Here is a 21,923-nt window from a genome sequence, read left to right on the forward strand (position 1 = left end):
TGGGCGTGTCATCAGGACTACAACAGATGCATTTCCTGCATTCAAGGAATTATCAGTCGTTTACAGAAAGAATTGAAACTATAAAAATTGAAGCAATTCCCAAGCACCCTTGCGAAACACGTATCAGGAAGAATTACCATTCCAAGGGTGCCTTTTGATAGGAATTAGGGATGACTCAACTGTAACTTCCTTAGACGGGAAATGAGGCTCTGGTGATGGACAGATGGATCACCAACAGACACCTTCATGGGCTAATGATGAATAAGACCTAAACACCCCACCCTCATCCAGCAACATTGTGAATGACCTCTCCGGGTGCAGCAAGGTGGGATGGATTCAGAAATGATTGAGTTTAAGTTTCTACCATTTGGTCTAATGGGAGCTTTTCTTTTAAAAAAAAAATCAAAGTAATATTTCACACATTCCTGCAGCAACTCAACAAAATGTTTCCCTCAGGAGGTCTTGTCTCTGCAATATAAAGACAGGTGCATTCAGAGTCTACTCCATTCTAGCTGCATGATTAATACAGAGACTTCAGGTTCTTATCTTCAAGCTGTTGTTTCTTCTTTCTGATTTTAGACAAACGTATAAGGTAATAAGGTAATTTTCTCCTCTATTAAAATATTATGATGCCTGTTTTAGCCCTCTGTAGCACTTGTGTGTGTGTGGGAGGGGGGGATTAATGAGAGAAATTGTAATTGGTTACATAATTCTAAAATTCCAGGCCTCCCATTTAAGCACAAATCATATTTGTGTCCTCATATTGTGGTAACTATATCCACACCTTACATTCTGGATTTGGACTAATTACATTCAGAGGCACTGCAGAGCCCTATATCAGTACCATAGGGTATAGTACTATATGCATGGTTAATAATCCAAGCAATTGCATTAAAATATTTTAGAAGAAAGAGCAAGTACTGTTGTTACTGAAGAAACATTTGGGTTATTGTATAACTCTTGTTTTACGATTATTTCCATATTAACCAAAGGAATATAATCTTTGGTGTTGATTGTGTGGGGGATTTGCTCATTATCAAGTAGATGATAGATTTAAAAATGAAAAGTGGTTTCATTTTATGGTGAAATAAATGAACTTTGTCCAAAGATGAGAAGATCATTTAAAGGAAAATATGTAACAAAAAGAGAGCAGTAGTATTTCTTGCCTCTAAGATAGGGTAATGAAGTGTCTATCTTCAAGAAGCTTTCATCTGATTTCAACTTCTGATGCAAAGTGTTATCAGCATGCCTCCTTATTGCATCTGCATTGTTAGAAGCAAATTGAAATTGAAGCAATACATCTGTTTTCAAGCCATCATTACTTGGCCTGAAAAACAAAAACACCAGAGTAAATGAATGAGATAATAGAGTAATTATATTGTTATAACTTACTACTATAGTTAGTCATATCTTCCAGAAACCACAAGATAAATGTATTATACAATTTATTTTTATTGATTTCCCCTTTATATATGGCAGAGATGTTAATACCTGAATTAGTCCCTGCTTGTAAAACTTAGTTATACTCACAGAGGGGAGAGTACCTGAGAGTTCTAGAATTTTTTCTGGAAAATAAATCAAAAGCACTTGTGTTTAAAATTCATAATAGCTGCTTATTGTAAAGAAGAAATAAATAAAATTGAAAAACTAGTTAATGATTGTAAGAAGCTTTCATTAAAATGCATTAAAATGCATTAATTCTACTGATTAACCTTCAAAAGTTTAATCAGTAGAATATTTTTCATAATGACCTAGATTAAGAAACTCTCATTATAGGTTCTCTGTGTAGAAGGACTAAAAATTAATGGTAATATTGTTAAATTACTTTTACTTTTATTATATCTAAGATTTTCAGAACCTATCCACAAAATGAATAATTGAAAAATAACTAAATAATACAAATTTTCCTTTTCTCATTGTACAAATGAATTAGTTGTGATTACCTAAGGTTGACAACATGAGACTTGATGTAATGATGATTTAAACTGGATCTTCGAAATATATTATCTATCTGAGAAAACAAAAAATCCAACAGAACAGAACTTAGTTAAATATGAATTTCACACATTTCAGTAAGTCACAAAAATTCTTGGATGAAACCTGATGTCATTCAAACAGCATTTAGTTTGATTTTTTTTTACAACTATCTTCAGCAAGTTTTGGGGGGCATAATCCTGTTCTCCTAAAAATCATTCCTGTAATCAGATTTTGATATTTGAACAACTTGTCAAATGTCCAAAGATGACTGGTATAAAGAGTTTAATAAATCCAGACATTTAAATAGCCAGCATAAAATATACCCAGTTAGAGCCTCAGAGATTGAGTATTTTTGAAAACTCAGTATTCATGGACTTACAACCATTCATGATTCGCTATTACTCAAGCTCAATGTTATTCTCATGGATGTGATTGAAGGGTGAGATTTTTTAAAGCTTTAATAAAACTTCTTAGGCCAAATGTTGATCCCATGATAAGTGCGGGAGGGCAGGAGAATGTATGTTTATTCAGCACTTTTTAAAAACGAATATCCTCATCAAGAAAAGTGTAAACAATGATGACTTAGAATACAATGAGATTATAAATGCCAGTTATTTGCCATTTTAGACTTCCTACTGGGATCATCTGCCTGTGGGTTAAATTCCTAGAACAAATTATTCCAGAAGAAAACCAAAGCTTTTTGCACAGTCTGTTGTCTTACAGGCCTGCTGATTATCACTGACTCATCAAGCTGACTTGTATGAAGAAAAGACCAATCATGTCAAATCTTAAGTGCCTGAGTCTCAAATTAGTTTCACAATTCAGAAGAGATGACCAGCTAAATTGAGAAACTGGGTGCATGCTGAACAGTGCTTTTCACTTATCTGATTTGATTTATGAGTTTCTTTGGTGACGTGTCCTGTGATATAATACTGTTAAGTTTATATGAAATTCAAATTTCAGTGTCCATAAAAAATCTTTATTGGAATGCAATCACACTCATTTGTTTACATTTTGTCTATGGCTGCTTTAGTGCTACAATGAGAGACTTGATTATTTGCACAGAGACTGTATGACCCACAAAGCTGAAAATGTTTACTACTTGGTCCTTTACAGAATAAGTTTGCTGAACCCTGGTCTAAATTATTGTATTTTCTTTCTTTTTGTTGTCTCCATTTATACTCTAGGAGACATGACCAATATTAATGAAACGGCCATTTGGTTATTCCTCATCTCTTTGATGAGTATTTTTATGTTCCTACCATGTGGAAAAACTGTGTGAAACCCCAGAAATATAATAATGAGGCAAACTACAAGCATAAGTGAATTCACAAGTCCAGAGACAGAGATAGATGTATAAAAAAATAACAATATAACAAGGTGGTACATGCTCTACAGATGTGCATGACAAGTTCCATGAGAGCATAGAAAACAGATACTAGCATTTATTCAGACATTACTTTTTATACTTTTAATTCATTATATCAATTAATCTTCAGTTCAAATTCTTAGGTAAATTTGTCCCCTTTTTGTAGTTGAGGAAACTGAACTATAATTGTTAAGCAGACAAAGGGTTAAATCTAAGTGTTTCTGACTTCAAAGCTTGGGATTCCTCTAATTTAATGTATTGCCTCCTGTAGCAAAATATTTTTTACTGTGTCCTCCCCCCCTCCCCCAATCAACATGTGGATCTTTGAAAAGACATGCCAACTCCACTCAGTTGCATACTACAACTCACTTCGTCAGTTTATGCTTTTGGTTGAGAAAAGACCACAGAAATATTTCTGAACATGGCAGGAATGATCTGGTAAATGCTAGATTTAGTATGCAACTAAAATCTTCAGTTAAAGAGCTCTTCTGTGTGTTTCTGTGGTATGTTTTCAGGAGTAAATAAATGTTCTGAATAAGTTGACTAATGGAAAACATATCAGAGTCATACACACAGTAGGTGCTTAATAAATGGTGTATGGTGATGCTATTTGTGCCTGAATGATTGAATTACAATTCTAGATTTTAGTAACTCTTAACAATTTGCTTTGCATTTGAGCTAATTATTTTTCTGTTGGGCTTATGTTTCTCAGTATCAGTGCAATTATCCTTTGTCCAGAGTATTTCTCCAGACTTCTTGAAATAATGCAGATCAGGTTGCCAGATTTAGCAAATAAAAACACAGGTTATCTAGTTAAATTTTAATTCAGACAATGATGAGTTTTTTTAGTATGGAGGTGTTTCAGAAATTGAATGGGGTGTATTTTCAGAAGAATCTTAAATTCATATTTAACTGGGCAGTCTGTATTTTATCTGGCAATACTAATGTAGGTGCAGTTGGCACATTAGTTTCCTGAGCCTGCTCTAACAAATACCACAATCTTGGGGACTTAAAGAAACAGAAATTTATTTTCTTACAGCTTTGGAGGCTAGAAGTCTGAAATCAAATCGTCATCAGGGTTAGTTCTCTCTGGAGGCGTGATGGAGAATCTGGTCGATGCCTCTCTCCTAGTGGCTGCCAGCAACCCTTGTTCCTAGTTGTCTTGGTGTGCCAGGGATGCTCTGACAAGTACCGCACAATGGGTTGGCTTAACAACAGGAATTTATTGTCTCATGGTTTGGGAGGCTAGAAGTCCAAAATCTAAGTGTTGGCAAGGCTATGCTTTCCCCTGGGGTCAGTAGTGTTCTAGAGTTGTCAGTCCTCCATGACATGGCAATGTCCTTGTTCTCCGGTGGCTTACTCTGACTTCTGGCTTCTCTTTATAAGGCTTCCAGTAATATGGATTAAGGACCATCCTGATTCCATTTGGCAATACCCCAAAAGGGTCTCAGAAGATTCTATTCACATGTAAGTCCACACTTTAACTGATAATAATACATCTTCATAGGGTCCTATTTACAAATAGATTCACACTGACAGGAATGCAGATTACAATTAAGAACATGTTTTTTGTTAGGGTACATGATTCAATCTACCACAGTCTGCCCTCTGGTCCCCAGAAAAACATGTTTTTCCCACATGCAAAATACATTCACCCCATTCCTATATCCCCAAAGCCTTAATATTTCAGAATCATCTCTAAGTCCAAAGTCTCATCAAAATCAATTATGGATTTGCTCTATCCTGGAGTCAAATTCCTCTCCATCTGTGGACCTTTAAAACATAGAAAACAAGTTATCTGTTTCCAAAGTACAATGGTGGGATGGGCATAAAATAGACATTCCCATTCTAGTAGACAGAAATTGGAAGGGAAAAAAATGGTCACTGGTCCCAAGCAAGTCTGAAACCCAGCAGGGAAAACTGTTTGATTCTAAAATCCAAGAGTCATATGTGGATCAAATTTTGGTCCTTCTGGCCTGCTGAAGTGGCAGTTCACCCTTTCCAAGGACTGGGTCAGTGCCTTCCTCAAACACCAAGGCATAGTTCCTATCCTCTTGAAACACTGGGGTGGCAGCCCAACTGTCCCTAAACAATGGCACAGAATATCCTCCTTCTTCTCCAAATGGTTGGGTGTAAGCTGCACCCTATACAAAGGCAAAGTGGGAGCTCCTCTCTCTTGGTCCAAGGTGAACGCTTTGGTCCAGTTCTTTGCTTACATGGTTCTACCCTTGAAGTCATTATTCCTTCATTTCATTCCATCCATATCCCTTTCAATCCAGGCTGGAAGTGCTTCTACTCAAATAAATCCTTTAAAAATCTTGTCAGTTTTGTGTAAAGGAGGTTCCAAGCCATCAGAAAAAAAGATTTTCCACAGATCCTTCCTAGACAACTGCATTTCCAACCTTGACTTCCTCTAGGACTGTTGACTGAATCCATGAGTCATAGGCCTAATCTCCTTAGCAAACTACTGTTCAGGCAAATCCTTGCATGGGGCACTGTTATCTGTGGGCTCACCTCCCAGGACTTCAGGAGGTACCCTGATAGAACTGCTTCTGATCCTAGTCCCTGAACAGCTATCTGGATAAGCTGAGAATGTTCCTAAATCATCAATTTCTGGTTCCTTTGTGCTTAAGACTTCAGTATTTAGTTTATCCCTTTCCTCTCTCACTTTATTATAAGCAACAAGGAGAAACCAGGCTGCAAATTTCTCAATTAGCCAGGAAATATCCTCAGATAAATATCCAAGTTCATTGCTTGCAAGTTCTGCCTTCCATCTGACATCAGAACACAATTTCACCAAGTTCTCTTTCCTCCAGTTTTCAGTGACACATTCACCATTTCTTTCTAAGCCCCCACCACAAGCACCTTTAATGTCCATATTTCTACCAACATACTCTTCATGACAATATATGTTTTCTCTAAGACAATAGAAATTTTCTCTACAGCTGTCACTTATTTCTGAGTCTTCATCAGAAATACCTTTAATATTCACATCTCTTCAAAGCAATCTAGGCATTTTCTATCAAGCACCTCAAAATTCTTCCAGCCTCTACCCATTACCAAATTCCAAAGCCATTTCCACATTTTTAGGTATTTGCATAATAGCACCCCACTTTCTGGTACCAAAAACAGCCTTGGTTTGCCAGGATTGCTATGAAAAATATTACACAATGGATTAACCTAACAACAGAATTACTGCCTGACAGCTTGGGAGGCTAGAAGTACAAAACTGAAGCATCAGCAAAGCCATGTTCTCTCCCAGAGTTGGTAATATTCTGGTGACGACTGTCCTCCATCATATAGGAGTGTTCTTGGCCTCCTTCTAAGGCTTGTTAAGACTTCTGACTTCTTTTTATAAGGCTTCCAGTAATATTGATTAAGACCCACCCTGATTCAATTTGGCAATACCTTATTAGGATCTTAGAAGACCTATTCACAAATGAGTCCATACTTAAAACTGATAATATGTCTTCAAAGGCCCTATTCACAAATGGGTTCACAACCAAAGAAATGCAGATTAAGGCTAAGCACACACCTTTTTTGGGGTACATGATTCAATCTATCATGGTTGGCTTGGGGCTTCATAACTCCAGTCTCTGCCTCTGTGTTCCCGTGGACTTCTCTCCAAACCTCTGTGTTTTCCCCTTTTCTGTCTCTTATAAGAACTTTAGTCATTGGATTTAGGGCCCACCCTAACTCAGTGAACCCGTTTCAAGGTCCATATCTAACTTATATCTACAATGATCTTTATTCCAAATAAGGCCACATCTTGAGGTACTGGGAGTTAAGACTTGGACATTTTTGAGGGAGACACAATTCAACCCCTTGCAGGCATGTTCTCAAATTGCTTCTTCCTCCAACCTCGTTTTTCACAGTAGTATTGTCAGTGTAGAGGATGCTGGCAAAACTCAGGCTTACCTCATTATTGATCTTTACTTTCAGGTCAGTCCCACTTTTTGAGTGTTCTACTGAAAAATCAGGATTGTATTCAATACTGGGTATCTGGAAGGAAGCCTGGTAATAGTAGGGCTTCTGATCTGGAAGGGAGAACAAAAATGCATGGTTTCTGTTCATTCTATTTGGGTTGTAAAAATATAAGAAGTATAGGGGTTGATTAAAAAAAAAAGTCATATGATTGGTGGACCCCTGGGAATTAAACATTCAATAGCTACTGGCCAATACCTCCCTGTAGTGTTTTTTTAAAAAATCATGCATTCTCGTAGTCACCAAGGTTATCAGTTGTGTGCTAACCCAATTACCATCTGTTACTAATAATTGATCAATTTAAGCTGTTAATTAAATAATGACAAAATGCAACGTTCTTATTATGCTGACTTTAGAGTTATAGTTGCTACTAAAATAAATTTTACTCTATTAAATATTATTATACCACAAAATAACAGGATATGAATCTATTGATTCATATCAGGTGTTGTGTTGCTCAAGAGGCAACATTATAGTGAACTAAGCCTAGTTTTAATGCTAGAAATAATTTTTATGTATAAAGGACTATCGTTTTCCAAAGTACTCAAATGAAAAGTTCATCCCAAAATAATAAAAAATAAAAAAGTTTTAAAATAAATTGAGTGGGTCTTCAAATTTTCAAAATAATATGAGATAGATACTTACCATATGCCAAAAAATAAACAAGGAGACTGATGATTAATGCCAGGACCAACACAACAGCTGCAATTATAAGGACAATCATCCAAGGTTTTAATGAACTTATTCTTCTATCTGGTATCGTCGGTCTTTTGAGAGAGAATTATATATTATAAACAAACAGGAATTTAATACCAAAATCTTTCTTATTTTTTATTTATTTATTTTTTTTTTGGAATTCATGGTTAGCTTGAATTGCATTTGGTAGCATTTGAATAAATTTTTTTATTTAAAAAATTAGAAAAAACTACCAATAAAAATATAATTGATTTGTGACTTTATATTTTGACTTTAAAAAGTCAGCTTTATAGTACACTTGACAACTCAATATGCTGTTTCATATACTTCCTGAACCATTAGACTAGAAGTTATGGAGTTGTTTTTTGTTTGTTTGTTTGTTTGTTTTTGTGAATGAACTAATACTATATACATGATTTATGGGCTGACAATGAGCCTCAGAAAATGAGGGCAGCTGGATCATTCCTCTCATTCTAGGGTGAATATACAAAGGCTCAGAATGAATTGGGAGAGTGAGAACTAGGAGTTGAGATGTTTGGGCTCTTTTTACACACTTCTGTACTTCAACCTATGACTCACATTTATAGGGCAAGTAATCTGTAACACACATGAAGGACATCTAAAACGGAGCAAACAGAAGACAAGGAAATAGAAGAAAGACAGCTATAATGAAGAAGTGATTAGCAAAACCAAGAGGTTATCATTAATATAACAAACAAACAATAGCTCAGGAACTCTGTAGCATGGGTATCACTGGTGCTATATGATGAATATCTATTTAATAGGGTTATTTGATTAAAGTCTGTGATTTTTATAGATGATATTGCTTACATTTACTTTAGTAAAATAGTGAGTCAATTTAAAGAAAAATATTAAGACAGTAATCGTATCAGTGGTATGCAAATATGGCAAAAAGCATGGGAAACTGTTGGGTAAGCAAAGAAATGTGAAAAAGCTTTCCCATCTCAGTGTCAGGGCCCACAGTCTAGAGACAAAATCTGACCAATTACAGAGCTGAGATCAGTTAGGATGAGACAGGCATGTGTTGTCCAGAGAGATCCAATCTGGGGAAGAACTGGACAGAAATATGGTTCTGAGTGTAAAAGGCAGAGGTGGGTCAATTGCTGGTTATTCTATTAAAATTACACACGGAAAAGAGGGAGAAGGAATCTTTTTCCCTGGGATTGGTGGCTGGTAGTAATAAAGTGGATAGATAGTATGTTCTAGCTAAATATTTGAAGGTATAAGCTGAGGCTTACCTTTGGAAATCAGTGATCTGAAGGGGCTGGGAATGCCCCTAGCATCCTTGGGGTCTAGGCAAAGGAGAACCTAGAGGCAGTTTCTTCATGCAGGAACCATCAATCTGAGCTCTGATTTAAATATTTCATTCTGAGTTCTACTGGACTTCTGGGAGGATCTAACATTACTCTGACCACCTACTCTTTGGTTGGTGGCAAAAGAAGAACATTATAACCTGCAAACATCTGAAGTATTTTTAGCAGAGCTGGGATAGTGCTGGGGCACAGGCAAGAGGTGATGAATGTATCCATCACCTTTATTAAGAGAACACCATGGACAATCGTGAATTCATTCAATTGACATAGACTGAGTTTCTTCTCTGTCAGTCGTACATTTGCTGCTGGAAGTTAAAAAATGAATGGCATAGTCTCCTATCTTCGAGGATGTGTAATCTAGGGACACATTAAGTAGCTACTATGCTAAAAGTGATAAATGTTATAATGTAATTATGCCCAGTACACTATGAAAGATGAGTGAGTACAAATGGTTTTGCCTTACAGAAGGTGTCCTTTGAACTGAATCTTGAAGACCAAGGAGGAGAAATTGGCAAGGATCACATATACTCCAAGCAGAAGGAACAGCATAAGCAAAGATAAGGAGCTATGAGAACTTAAGACATTTTGAGAAAGAGTAGGTGAATGAGAGTAGAGGTAAATGTAACTAATGCATGTATTTATTAGTTAATCCAGCAGACATTTATTGAGCATCACTACTACAAAACACAGGGGAATATAAAGACAAATCTCCTCCCAGGTAACTCACATTCTTACACAGGAGGAACACAGTGTACGCAAATTGCTAACAAAGTTGCAGAACAAGTTCTAAGAGATTTTTGGAGAGGGACTAATTGTATCTTTGGAGGAAATAATGGCTGGAAAATAATATTTTTAAATCTTAAAAAGGCTTGAGCCATCTCATTGTCTTCCCCTCTTAGTCAGACACAGAAAACAATTTGTAAAGAGGGAGCTTAATTTGCAACAAACTTCCTGTCTTCTCAAGGATGAGGTTACAGTTTGAATTGCTCCACTTCTAACACCACAAACATCACTGTGATTGAATCAGTCTTACGTGTGGGTCACAAGTGAGAAATTGTTACTACTTACTTCCTTAACCATATAGACGTGCTAAAATGTTCCTAGATTTTTTAAGAAATAAAATTTTTCTTCCTAATTTCTTTTAACACTAATCTAATTTTAACATAAACCTTGACCAATTTCAATTGCTAATTTCAGTGGTAGATCAGAAGAAGCCTGTCCCTCACGGGTGCTTGGTAAATATTTGTCAGTGGTATTAGCTATTAGGACTACTATAACAAACTACTGCAAACTAGGTGGCTTAAAGCAACAGAAATTTATTCAGTCTGAAATCAAGGTGTTGGCAAGGCTGTGTTCCTTCGGAAGGGCAAAGGGAAGAATCCCTCCTTGCCTCTTCCCAGCTACCACTTGCAGTATTTGGCATTCCTTGGTTTGTGGCTGCCTCAATCCAATCTCTGCCTCCCTCTTTACTTGGCCTTATTCCCTGTGGTCTCCCTCTCCTTATAAGGATACCAGGCATGGATTGAGAGCCCACCCTAATCTAGTATGACCTCATCTTAACTTGATTACAACTGCAAAGAATCAATTTTCCAAACAAGTTCACATTCATAGGTACCAGGGATTAGGACACAAACACATCTTTTGGAGGGACATGGTTCTACCCACTACATTGACTAATGAAAGAATGTGTCATAAGTTCATACAGCCCTAAACCACTTGCAACACAACAACTACTTTTAGCAGAGGGCTTTACTAGAGATAAATTGCTTCATCCATGGCAGGAGGAGAAATGAGATAAACCGTTCATTTGGAAACAAAATACAGTTACAAATCTTGTACTTAAAAATCTTGCCTTCTCCATTCCCCTAATCCTTCCAAAAAGAAGAATTTAACTTTGGTCAGACTATCCCCGTGAGACAATTAAACAAGTTTATATAGTGCAGGAAATCCAGCCTTAGAGAAACCTTGGACATTCAAACAAAAGAAAAATACATGACTTCACCCTTGAGGTATTCTGCCAGAATGAAACGAGCTGTGACAAAAGCTACCCATTCAGCAGGTCAGTCTAGAAAAACTTTCATGAAGAGTCAAAGCATTTTTGAAAAGTGTCTTTTTAATCCCTCCATATCTTCATTTAAATTCAAGTTGCTCATTATCCAGACCACCTCACAAGAATGTGTTTCCTGAAACAAACCTCAGCAGAATGGAAAGAACTCTTTCAGCTCTTTTCAATGTCAATCATTTTCTTTCTGTTGCAATCTTTTATGAAAGATTCCTTTTTCCCAGAGCTTTTCAAATGCTTTGTTTTACCAAAAAAAGTGTCATTCAATAATGATTCTGGGTTGGTGAGTAAAGGGATTTCTTATTGCCTGAGCAATACACATAAGATTTCAAAGGACTCTTGGCCCCTAAAAGAGGTTGTTCACTGTTAGGAGTTCAGAGTGGGGGTTTTGAAGCCAGCTGCCTGAGTTCTTAGTCCGGCTTCCCTAGTTCAGCAATTATTCAACCTCTTTGCATCACAGTTTCCTTATAGGTAAAATAGTGGTAATAATACTCACCTTGTTAATTTATTGCAATGATTAAATTAGATACATGTAATAGCACTTATAACAGCAACTGAAGCATGGCAGGGGCTTAGGAGTTTTGACTAGTTTCTTATTATTGTTATCCAGGGAAAACTAGCAATAATATCTAAGTTTTCTAAAGCAACTAAGAGAGGAACCTAAGATAGCAGCTAGGCGAGACAGGGCAAATAAATACCTCCACGAAAAATACTAGATAGAGGCCAGAAAGTGACCTAGAACACCAGTTACAGCAATGCACAAGCTGGACAAGGTCTGCTAAATCCACAGAGACCGTGCACTTGGTGAAACTGGGAGTCTGCATTCTGAAATGAGTGAGTGAGCCTGCTGAGTGTCCTGCAGCCATGCTGCGGTGTGGGGAAACCATGGGTTGGTGTTTGGAGGTGGACTAGTTGTTTTTAAAAAAAACCCAAAAGTGGCTGCAGATGCAGCAGTGAGGACCACACAGTGAAGCACGGCAGGAAAGGGCTGTGCGAACACTTCAATATCTGGAGTGGAAGATAGCCTTTCATGCACCCACTGCTAGTTGTCTCGGAGCAAGGAGGGCAGAGTTTAGCCAAAAGGGGAAAAAAACCATGCCCCTTGCAGCTATCTTCCTGGTGGGCTGGGAACACTCATGCCCAGCTCCAGAGCCACAGCCCAGAGCCATGCCAAGGGACCTAATGTGACGGGAAGTGTTTCTGGCAACACCGCACACGCGCCACAATATTGGGAGTGGAAATAGTCTTTCGCGCACCCACAGCTAATTGTCCCAGAGCTGGGAAGGTAGAGCTGTGCTAAAAGGGGGAAATTAACACACCCCATTCAGTCATCTTTGCAGCAGGCTGGGAATGCCCCTGCATGGTCCAGCGGCTCAGGGCTTCTTTTGAGGGATGGCATGCACTTGTGATGTAGCACAGCCTTCCCTCAGCAGAGGCCCTAGAAGGGCACGGCTGGGAAGAAGAATCCACCTGGAAATCCCAGGGACCTTACGCAGGTGCCAGGGACTTGTGGGTCAGCAGCAGAGATAATCTGTGGTGAGACTGAAATGAAGGTTTAGACTCTTGCAACAGCCTTAGATCTCTGGGAATGCCTGGGAGGTTTGATTATTAAAGCTGCCCTGCCTCCCTAACTGCTCAGACACATGCCCCACATTCAGAGCGGACAGCACAAACAACACACCCAAACTTGGTGCACCAATTGGACCCCACAAGAACCAGACCCCACACACCACAAAGAGAAAGTTGGGAAGAACTGACTTGAGGGGAATAGGTGACTCACGGATGCCATCTGCTGGTTAGTTAGAGAAAGTGTGCTCCACCAAGCTGTAGATCTGACAAATTAGAGACTGGTGTCTGAATAATCCTTCATATCCTAAAAGAACCCTGTCAAGTAAAGCAAATGCCAAGAGGCCAAAAACAACAAAAGATTTTAAAGCATAGGAAAAAACCAGACAATATGGATAACCCAAACCCAAACACCCAAATCAAAAGATCAGAGGAGACACAGTACTTGGAGCAATTAATCAAAGAACTAAAGATAAACAATGAGACTATGGTACAGGATATAAAGGACATGAAGAAGAGCATGGCACAGAATATAAAGGACATGGAGAAGACCCTAGAAGAGCATAAAGAAGAAATTGCAAGAGAAAATAAAAACATAGATGATCTTATGGAAATAAAAGAAACTGTTGACCAAATTAAAGAGTCTGGATACTCATAGTACAAGATTAAAGGAACCTGAACAATGACTCAGTGACCTGGAGAACCACAGAATGGAAAATGAAAGAACAAAAGAAAGAATGGGGAAAAAAATTGAAAAAAATGAAATGGACCTCAGGGATATGATAGATAAAATAAAACGTCCAAATATAAGACTCATTGGTGTCCCAGAAGGGGAAGAGAAGGGTAAAGGTCTAGAAAGAGTATTCAGAGAAATTGTTGGGGAAAACTTTCCAAACCTTCTACACAATAGAAATACACAAAGCATAAATAATGCCCAGTGAACTCCAAATAGAATAAATCCAAATAAACCCACTCCAAGACATATTCTGATCAGACTGTCAAATACTGAAGAAAAGGAGCAAGTTTTGAAAGCAGCAAGAGAAAAGCAATTCACCACATACAAAGGAAACAACATAAGACTAAGTAGTGACTACTCAGTGGCCACCATGGAGGCGAGAAGGCAGTGGTATGACACATTTAAAATTCTGAGAGAGAAAAATTTCCAACCAAGAATACTTTATCCAGCAAAGCTCTCCTTCAAATTTGAGGGAGAGCTTAAATTTTTCACAGACAAACAAATGCTGAGAGATTTTGCTAATAAAAGACCTGCTCTACTTCAGATACTAAAGAGAGCCCTACTGACAGAGAAACAAAGAAAGGAGAGAGAGAGATAGAGAAATTTAACAGACATATACAGAACACTACATCCCAAATCACCGGGATACACATTCTTCTCTAGTGATCATAGAACTTTCTCCAGAATAGACCATAGTCTGGGACATAAAAGAAGCCTCAATAAATTAAAAAAAAAAACTTGAAATTATTCAAAGCACATTCTCTGACCACAATGGAATACAAATAGAAGTCAATAACCATCACAGACTTAGAAAATTCACAAACACCTGGAGGGTAAAAATGAGGGGGAGATGAAAACATTCCCAGATAATCAAAAGCTGAGGGACTTCATCACCAGTAGACCAGTCCTATAAGAAATGCTAAAGGGAATTGTGCAGGCTGAAAGGAAGGGACACTAAACAATTGACTGAAACCACATGAAGAAACAAGGATTTCCAGTAAAGATCACATGGTAAATATAAATACCAATACTACTGTATTTTCAATTTGCAACTCCACTATTTACCTCCTACAGGATCTAAAACACATAAAGTGTAATGATAAATCAGTTGTTTTGGACACAATGTAAAATATGTAATTTTTGACAAGAACTACATAAACGTGGGGGAATGGAAGAGTATAGGAACATAGTTTATGTGTCCTATTGGAGTTAAGTTGGTATCAAAGAAAACAAGATTGTTATAGACTTAAGATGTTAAATTTAAGCCCCACAGTAAACACAAAGAAAGTATCAGAGAATATGATCATAGGGATGAAAAGTAGAGCATGGGTTACGAGAAGTGGGGGAAGGGGCAATGGGGAGTTAATAAGAAATGAGTGTAGGGTTTCTATTTGGGGTGAAGGGAAATTTCTAGTAATGGATGGTGGGAAGATGATGGCATTGCATCAATGTGAATGTGATTAATCCCACTAAATGGAATGCTTGGGAGGGGTTGGAATGGGAAGATTCATGCAGTATATATGTTTCCACAATTGAAAAAAAAAGGCAGTCTAAATAGATAATGACAATTAAATGCCATAGATGATCCTGGATGAGATCTAAGGATAGAGGAGAAAAGGCACAAAAGGACATAATTGGGACATAAGAAAAAAATGAAATATATAATGTAAGCTTTATATAAATGTTAAATTTCTTGAACTTCTTAACTACATTTAATGTGCTAACATGAATGAATATCCTTGTTCACAGGAAATATATATGTGAATTATATTATTTGGTCAAAGATGCAACTTGCTTTCATATGTTCAGAAGACAGAGCAATAGACGATGGATGATAGGGAGGGAGGGAGGGAGGGAAAGAAAGAAATGGTAAAGTGACAAAATATTAAAGTTGGTAGATCAGGATATCGGTGGAGGGGGGTTGGGGTATGCTGGAGTTCTGTGTATGGGGTTTGTATTATTTTTTCAACTGTTACTGTAAGTTTCAATTTATTTCAAAATAAAAATTTAAAAAAATCAAATCAAATAAAGCAACTGAGAGAAGATACCAAGGATTTTTAATAGAGAGAGTAGAGTAAGCTAGTGGAAGGTATATCTTGGATTGTGGGAGGAAAGAAATAAAAGTGGAGACTGGTGACCAGGACCTTGAAATCTGAGTGGCAACACCAGAAACAACCTACTCACAGATTAGGAAGTAGCTCGGGAGTCTAGCAAAACCCTGCTTATTCACATGGAATGATCCAGCATACAAAAGAGACTGCAAGCATGGCAGAAAGAGCCTGCAGGAGTAACCACTGGATTCTGAAGTTGGCTTTATGTGGTGAACACTTTTTGAAGCATCCACAGGGAAAGAATTACTAGAAAAAATTATGGTTATAATTCCTATGAATTAGGAAATGATGGGTGAATCCTCTAGCTAGAATTTTATTCCATTGGCTAGAGAAGATGGAGTAATTCTGGAAAGAAGTTGTTGCTATGCAAATCAGGGGATGGTGATGTTATTATTCATTATAACAGTAGCTTAGTAATGCTGATCATCATCATTTTAATTGTACCACCAAATACGGTGAGACTCTCTTAGAATCTGTGACATGGTCAGAAATACCAGAAGCTGTGCAAAAAGAGTAAATGAAGATTTGAGCTTATTTTTAAATTTTATGTTTTGACAAACTGTGTGTTTTGTTTCCATATCCTCTGTTATGGCAAATAACAGAGACATACTGTTTCATAACTAGAAAGTTAACAAATTTCATAATTAAATAGAATTCAAATAACTGGTATTTTAATTGCTAAGAGTTCAAAAGGGAATAACCAAGGTCACAGTGCTATCCTTCCAAGCTCTGCTCATTAATGCAAATTTACATGGTGGAGTTCCATGAGAAGCTATTCCTTGAAGGAAATTTAAATTTTTGAACTTAATTAAAACAAGTATGATGAGGACGAAAAATAATGCATATGCTATTTCATGGGGTCTTCAACATAAGATGTTAGGCAAGAGCAGTGCTTTCCACCTACTTTTGCCAATATTGCTTCAGTTAGTGTTTGTGTGTGGTTTTTTTTTTTTTTTTTTTTGGTACATTTTCCTGCTTTTTACTTATGTTTTCATTTAAGCATCATTCATCTTTAATCATCTCTCACCTACTGCAATATAACAACAAATTTTTATTCCATAATAAGTGGGGGTTACTTTGAAAGTTTAAACATGCACAAATGCATTGTTTACAATTTTTTCTAATGAACAAGTCCTATTATCACTATATCTGACCATTGGGAAATAAGTTTTTCTTTAAAAAGTAAAATTTCAAACTTGAAAACAAAACCAACTAAAGTTTTTCTTAAGTCGGGAAGAGATATTGAAAGAACAATTTGAAACTGCTGGAGAAGTCCCGTGAGTGCCACAAAGGAATGATAACCACAGGTAAGTGACTGACAGCTTCGGTGAATAACAGTGGGAAATGGCAGCATTTCTATTTAATGAAAACACACATTTGCACCTCCAGAGCCTTCTGGTCTCTCCCTCCTTCCTTCCCTCCCTCCCTTCCTTTCTTCTTTCCTTCTTTCTTCCTTTCTTCTTCCTTTCCTTTTATTTCCTTTCGTTTTTTAAACAGCTCTATTGACGTATACTTCATACATCATAGAGTTTACTCACTTAAATTGCACAGTTCAATGATTTTTAGTATATTCACAAGTTGTACATCCATCACCACAATCAATTTTAGAATATGTGGTCTCTTGTTTCTGGCTTTTTGACTTGGCATAAATTTTTCATGATTCATCCATGTTGTAGCATGTATCTGGACTTCATTTCTTTTTATTACTGAATAATATTCCATTGTATCAATATACCACACATTATCCACTCATCAGTTGATAGGCCATTGGATTGTTTCTACTTTTCAGCTATTATGAGTAATGCCGCTACATTCAAGTACAAATTTTTGAGTAAACATATCTTTTCATTTGTCTTGGGTATATACGTAGGAGTAGAATTGCTGGATTGTATGGTAACTCTGTGATTTACCTTTTAAGGAACTCTCAGTGATTCACAAAGAGGCTGCAACCTTTTACATTCCCGTTAACAACAGATAAGGATTGCAATTTCTCCACATCTTCACCAATCCTTTTTTCCTTTCTTTGCTCTCCCATAGTGGTTTTTGTCTCTTTTCTTCACTCTACCTATTCCTTCTGCTTTGTTCTTACATTACTCTCTATATCTTATTCTGTTCATTTCTTACTCCCCTCTCCATTTCCTTCCCTTTACTTTTTTATCACATTTTTGAAAACAAAATAAGTAGGAATATAATTATTCACAATTTTCCAGGTTACCTACTTTCTAAACCTTGAAATTATGACATTTTCCTCTCCTCAGCTCCTCCATCTAATATGAATTGTCTTTCCTATTTGTCCTCATCTTTTTATTTCCCTAGCACATCTTATTTTAGCCATTCAGTGTGTTTCATCTGAGCAATTAGAGTAGACGTTAACTGATCTCTTTATCTCCAGATAATTTCCCCTTTAGTACATCCTACTAGGCTGCTGCCCAAAGCATCTACCAATGTACAATTCTGGCAATGTGATTCTCTAGTTCAAAAACCCTCAGAAAGTTCTCACTACATAGACTGTAAACTCTTTAGCTTAGTATCCATTCATTTGTTCAAAAATACTTATAAAGATCTCATCATGTGTTAAAAACAGATTTTGGTGCTGGATAAACTGGTGAAGAAGACAGACAAGTTCCTGTTCTTATGGAGTTCACAGGCTAACGGAAGCAGACAGAAAATTACCAAGGTAAAGGATAAACATCAACTAGTGTAACTAAAACACATTGCATAATAAAGAGTGACTAAAGGTAGGTAGCAAGGGAACCACTGAAGAGAATGATATTTGCCCTGAGATGACAATTTTGCAGACACAGTTCCAGGAAGATCTGGGAAAACAGCAACTAGGTCAAGGTAAGTACAAAAAGCTGAAACAGGAGTGAACTTGTTGAATTGCCAGAGGAGAGGAGGCCTTTGTGTCTGGATTGTGTTGAGCCTGGGAAGAGTGGAGAAGGTTCAGCAAAAAGAGGAAGTCAAGGACTGTCATGGGAGCCCAGGAGTCCACGGCAAAGTGTTATTAATTCTAAGTATTATGGCAATCCACTGGATGATTGTAAATGTGGGAGGGCCATGATATGATTTAAATTTTAAAAGAAGGGGCTTTCATTTGATGAGTCTAAACTTCCTTTCACATCTTAATGAATTGTACTTTCCTTCATATGTGCTATTTAATTCCTTACATTTACCGACCCCTGTGTTTACTAACAAGATCTCCTCTCTCTAAAATGCCCTTTCTACTTCTGTACTTCTAACTTCCCTTTCCCTAGGTCAGCATTTCTATTTCTGGAAATCTTTCAATGTGTTGCTCAAATGCCTTCTTCCTCCCTATTCCTTTCACAGATACTCCACCCCATTTAGTAGCTATCTTGTAGCTTCCTATTCTGTTTTGTTCCCACCTGGTTTATTGCATTGATCATGTTCTATCTTCTTTTCTGGCTATTTATGCCAGTGACCTTGTCCTTCTCCCTACCTCAACTACCCACTCCCATCATCATTCCCTATACCTCATAATTACCAATAACTGCAATTTCTCCATAAACTCAGTTTTAATCATCCAACTCTTCATCTACCATCTTTCCAAGTCACTTCCTTACTAGCCTGAACTCTATCTCACTGAGACCTACAATCCATTGATCCTACCACCTTTTTGTTGTATCCTATCCACCTGTATATCTGTATATCCTCACTGCCCTCCTTACTTACCTTAAATCCCACAGTCCCTTGCAGTACTCATTCCTTGACATAGACCCTCAGTCCTATTACACTCTCTCACTTTATAATAATGGTCTAAAAAACTTCAACCCTGGTTCAATATAACTTTCTACCTACTTTGTATTTACACAAATGTGGCTGAGAAAAGTGCTGATGAATCTCATTTGAAATTCAGGACAACTAACCTCAAAGAGTTCCACAGTGCTTCTTAGTCATCATACTAATTTAGTCACTCTCTTTTTCTCCTAATGGGAGAAATAGACAGCTATTTAATAACTTCTCTTCTCAAACCTCCAATACCTCCTCCTCCAGCCTCATCTTTAGCTGACAGTATTGTCCATTTTACTGAGAAAATAGAAATAATCAGAAGAGAACATTCTCAAGCTTCCACTAACACATCTGCCGTGTTGTGCCTTTCTTACATCTTATATGCATGCCCATGTTCTCTGCCTTTCCTTTTATTGCTACAGTGATATTCAGCACAGTGCCAGGCCCAAGGTGGTCAACAAATTCCTGATTGGTTGGTTGAACTGACGTTGCTCTCTTTTCTGCAGAAACAATGCAATGTAAGTGAAGAGAGTATGGGATAGGGGTGGAAAAGACTGGGTTCTAGTTTTATTGCCCTACAATTGATCAGATTTAGTTTGAAAAAAAGAGAGCAATTGATACAATTATCTAGATAGAGACCTGGAAAACCTCCCTCTTTCTCTTAAGATGGTTTTCTTATTATCCCACTATCTGTACAATCTAATCTATAAGCAACCTATCACAATTTAAGCAAAATTCTCTAGGTTACTGTTGTCTAATGAATAAGAACAAGGCTTATAGTTGCCCCTTTACTGGGTCGGGTGGGATCTTAATGCCTGCATTGACACCATTATGGACCAGGCACTTAAGATATTGGAAGACTTTGCATTGATGTCCTATTTTATGCATCGATGGGCTTCAGGAAAAGGAAGTGCATTTTTACATGATATTTTGCCTTTCTAACAAATTTTTCATAATCTTTAGCAAAATTGTTAGCAAAAAATAAGCAATTTTTTCCTATTTTACTTTCTTCCTAAAAGGTTGCTTTGGCCAAATAAATTTCACTGGCCCTCTGAAGAGAGGTTACAGGGGTGGCGGAAAGGGCCTGAGTTGTTCTCAACACTCACTAGTAGTGTCTGCTAGGGCAAATTATTTCATTTATTGGGACCTAAGTTTATTAGTCTGTGAAATGGAGATGATCCCTACTGAGATATTTTGAGGATGCCGAGAGATAGCAAGTGCTCAGTCAATGCTAAGTATCATTATCAGACTTGATTAAAGAAGTGGGTTAGGCTGTGACTGACCTTGATGACAAAATTAGGTGATTCAAAAAATGTAGACAGTTGATAACTGCTGGAACCAAGGCAGTCAAGCCACTGCCTGAAAATCATAATCATTTTGGTGACTCCTGTCAACATGGTAACCAAGGGATCCCTGCCAGATAGTTCTCTTTTCTCACTTTTCTATTACTTACCCTCACATTTTAATGGAAAAATTCCTGCCAGAAGTTGAATATATTACTTGGCATTTGTATATTTCTGATAAGCTATCTTAATTGTTGGGGGTTCTTTCTGTCTGTGTTTGATAAATTTGGACAGTGTAATCACAGACTCATGAGGGTGCTTTTAGAGTCTCATGGCCCCTGAAAAACTAGGAAGTAGTCCTTTCCTGAAGGTTGCACCACCTTATTCCAAAGAAGTTTGGAAGAACAAAGGGGGTGGAGGTGTAAGGGCATGAGGGTATAAGGGTGAAGCATAGTTCATCCTAACAATAATAATAATGATGGTAATTATTACCTTCCATTTATATAGACCTTTACAGTTCATAAAGGTCTGTAATGCTTGATCTACCCAATACCTATGTTAAGATTCATAGTGTAAGCATTATCATGCCCATTTTCCAGTTGAGACTACTGAGGCTAAAGGGATTTGTCCAACATCACAAAAGTAGTAATTAGTTCAGTCCACCTAAGTTCCTGTCTTAGACTGAGAAATATTTTCCCTGTACAGCACAGATTTGAATCCAGTATTACCACAGTAGTGGCCAATGGGACATGTTAGAAAAATAGAAGCTTGAGAACAGGGTGGTAAATTTTGCTGAGCATAATTGTACTAAGAAATAATTTTATTAACTTCAGCCAAGATTCAAGCAGTCACCCAGCAGGCCATGTGGGAGAGACACACCTGGGTCACTTGGAGTATGTCTCAAGATAGTGAGGTCATTGGCTCCCTGCACTGTGACTTTCAGGGCATCCCAAAAGAGGTGGAGGCCAGGGAATGATTATTCCTGATGGAGAGATTTAAACCCCTTTGGTAAGGAGAGTTAATTGGCTTACAAGTGGGGGTCCAATGAACCATTCTCT

General features: G+C 37.4%; 1 protein-coding gene across 1 annotated transcript in view; it reads right to left on the reverse strand.

Annotated features, from left to right (window-relative positions):
• LOC119530287 (transmembrane protease serine 11G-like) overlaps positions 1–19,566 on the reverse strand; it is a 37,344-nt gene extending 17,778 nt beyond the window's left edge. Inside the window, exons 1-5 of the mRNA XM_037831432.1 lie at positions 19,526–19,566; positions 7,976–8,097; positions 7,265–7,383; positions 1,944–2,011; positions 1,167–1,327 (exon numbers count right to left, since the gene is read on the reverse strand). Coding sequence (XP_037687360.1) covers positions 1,167–1,327; positions 1,944–2,011; positions 7,265–7,383; positions 7,976–8,097; positions 19,526–19,566 — 511 coding nt within the window. The remainder of the gene's footprint in view (positions 1–1,166; positions 1,328–1,943; positions 2,012–7,264; positions 7,384–7,975; positions 8,098–19,525) is intronic.
• Between the last annotated feature and the right edge of the window lie 2,357 nt (positions 19,567–21,923).

The sequence above is a fragment of the Choloepus didactylus genome, chromosome 3, assembly GCF_015220235.1.
Source record: "Choloepus didactylus isolate mChoDid1 chromosome 3, mChoDid1.pri, whole genome shotgun sequence".
NCBI lineage: Eukaryota > Metazoa > Chordata > Mammalia > Pilosa > Megalonychidae > Choloepus > Choloepus didactylus.